This window comes from Phaseolus vulgaris, chromosome 11, assembly GCF_051622355.1.
Source record: "Phaseolus vulgaris cultivar YP4 chromosome 11, ASM5162235v1, whole genome shotgun sequence".
Lineage (NCBI taxonomy): Eukaryota > Viridiplantae > Streptophyta > Magnoliopsida > Fabales > Fabaceae > Phaseolus > Phaseolus vulgaris.
In genome coordinates this window covers 11033518-11035765 of record NC_143508.1, presented here as the reverse complement: position 1 = coordinate 11035765, position 2248 = coordinate 11033518, and the positions used below count along the sequence as shown (strand labels likewise).

Below are 2248 nucleotides of genomic sequence, written 5' to 3'. Positions count from 1 at the left end.
TCAATTTAACCCAATTCTCCCAATAAATTATAGTATGATTTTTTAAAGTTTGAGTCTAAATTAAATTTGATGTTTTTAATTTGAACTAATCATGGTCTGAACAGAGTAAAAAACATGTAAAAAAAATCTGAAAGACCAGACTTTTACTTGTTTTAAACCTTATTGCCTAAATTGAATTTAGACTTTTTGGTCTAGGCTGCTACGACCAATTGTTCACATTAGACCAAATATAATAAAATGAGTAATTAGTAGAAAAAAAGGTGCGAGTAATATACAGAAATATTAGTTTTTTGTTGTTTGAAGTTAATGAGAGAACAGGGGAGAATGAAATATTGAATGATTGAATTATAAACAAGAATCTAATGTTAAGGGAATAGCATCTTAGCAATGCCTGGGTCAAAAATGAGATCACTAACTACAACACTAGCACTCTACATTTGTGATCCTGACAAGAATGTCCACTAATTTCTACCACTGACATTGCTTTTCACCATTCCTAGAGAGACAACCCATGACTAGCAGAGGCTGTCCCTGACCCACAATTGCCAAAACCTTTCCCACCATTCCCTCTGGCTGTGATCCAGTTTTCATCATCATGTTGTGCCCAACAGGCTACCCCAGAAGACAGAGCCAACATTCTGACCCTCCCAGCAGCCAAAAGTTCAAATTTTTGTGTCTTGCGAATCAAATTGCCAACACTTTCTGAGTCTTCCACAGAGCCCCAATACCCTTGCTCAAGAACACTAGTTGGGGAACTTGAATTAGATTCCAAAACTTCCTTATTGTTGGAACATAATTTCCCAATAAATGGATGCTTCAAAAGTTCACTAGCCTTCCACCTCTCTTGTGGATTCCTCCTCAAGCACTTCCCCAGAAAATCCCTTGCTTCCTCAGATAGAAAACAAGGAATCTCAGGCACTTCACTAGAATATGCAATATGATAAAGCACCGAAAAAGGGTCTTCCACACTTGGCCATGGTACACCGCCAGTGGCCATTTCAACCACAGTGCACCCAAGTGACCAAATGTCACTAGCACACCCTTGCTCCTCCCCACGCGCCACCTCCGGCGCCATGAACATCGGTGTGCCGCCGATCACCACCGCGGAATCCACCACACTCTTGGCGAACCCCAAGTCTCCAATTTTCACCCCATCTTCACCAATCAAGATATTAGCACCCTTGATGTCACAATGCACCAATTCTTTTGAATGCAAGTACTCTAGCCCCTGAACGATTTGCCTCGTGTAGCGTGCCATAGCCGCCTCCTCCAGCCGGCCACCGTGGCGGCGAGTGGCCTGAGCAACCGTGCCAAAAGGCATGTACTCCATGAAGAGGTTGAACAAGAGCTTGTTGCTGTCCATGGTAATGTCACACCCTTTGTATGCAACCACATAAGGACTACTTAGAGAGGACAAAATTGTTTGCTCCCTTTTCAAAGACTCTGATTGAGACAGCTCGGCTGACTTGACGGCAAAGACACCACCACCGGCGCAGCACGTGGCGGTGGAGACGGTGGCTGACGAGCCCCGGCCTATGATGTGGCCTCTTTGCCACTCCATGTTATGTTTATTTGGAAAGAAAAAGGTGAAGGGTTTTGTGAGGAGTTTGAGTTTGGTGATTGTGAAGTTATATATATGTGTGTGTGCGTGTGTAATTGAATGAGGACAGTTTTGAGTATAAGTTTTTATAAAAGGTTGTTTTTATTGGTTGGCTACTTAATTTGGTTGGCACACACTCTCTATCCTTTAATCTCTCTCTAGAGTCGTCAACGTGGCCTAATTTTGATGGGTGAGGCTATTAGTCGGCAAAGGACACGTGGAAGTGAAGTTTAGTTTTGATTGGATGTTAAGTGTGTGTAATTAGGGAAAGGGTTTAGATTGGTGCACATTAAAAGGTTAAGAGTTTGGATGAGGTAGATGGGGGGCAATCAAGGGTAGATTCCTTGTTTTGTATCATAGTTAGATGAAGTTTGAAAAAAATTAATGTTGGGAAGCATTTGGCAAGTTGGGTGGGTATGAACTTTGAAGGGTTGAACCACCCATAGGGTTGAAAGTTTGGTATCTTTTTTGAAGTTAGTTCTATTTTATGGTAGAGGTTGAATTTGTGACAGTAGTGTGAATGTGTACACTTGACAAATTACAAGTCGTATAGGGTGAAGAAGAGTATAAGTCAAACTGGTGCAGGTGGTTTTCATAGCAGTCAAATATTCAAGACAAAATTCCATTGTTTTCCCATATTCTAAGATA

At 41.6% G+C, this 2248-nt stretch overlaps 1 protein-coding gene across 1 annotated transcript; it reads right to left on the bottom strand.

Annotated features, from left to right (window-relative positions):
• Positions 1–322: 322 nt before the first annotated feature.
• On the bottom strand, positions 323–1641 carry LOC137832659 (mitogen-activated protein kinase kinase kinase 18). Its single transcript, XM_068640956.2, has one exon. The coding sequence runs from the start codon at positions 1559–1561 to the stop codon at positions 497–499; it is 1065 nt and encodes a 354-aa protein (XP_068497057.1). The 5' UTR covers positions 1562–1641; the 3' UTR covers positions 323–496.
• Between the last annotated feature and the right edge of the window lie 607 nt (positions 1642–2248).

Coding starts and splice junctions, on each gene's coding strand:
- LOC137832659 (XM_068640956.2), bottom strand. CDS start 1,561: ATGGAGTGGCAAAGAGGCCACATCATAGGCCGGGGCTCGTCAGCCACC.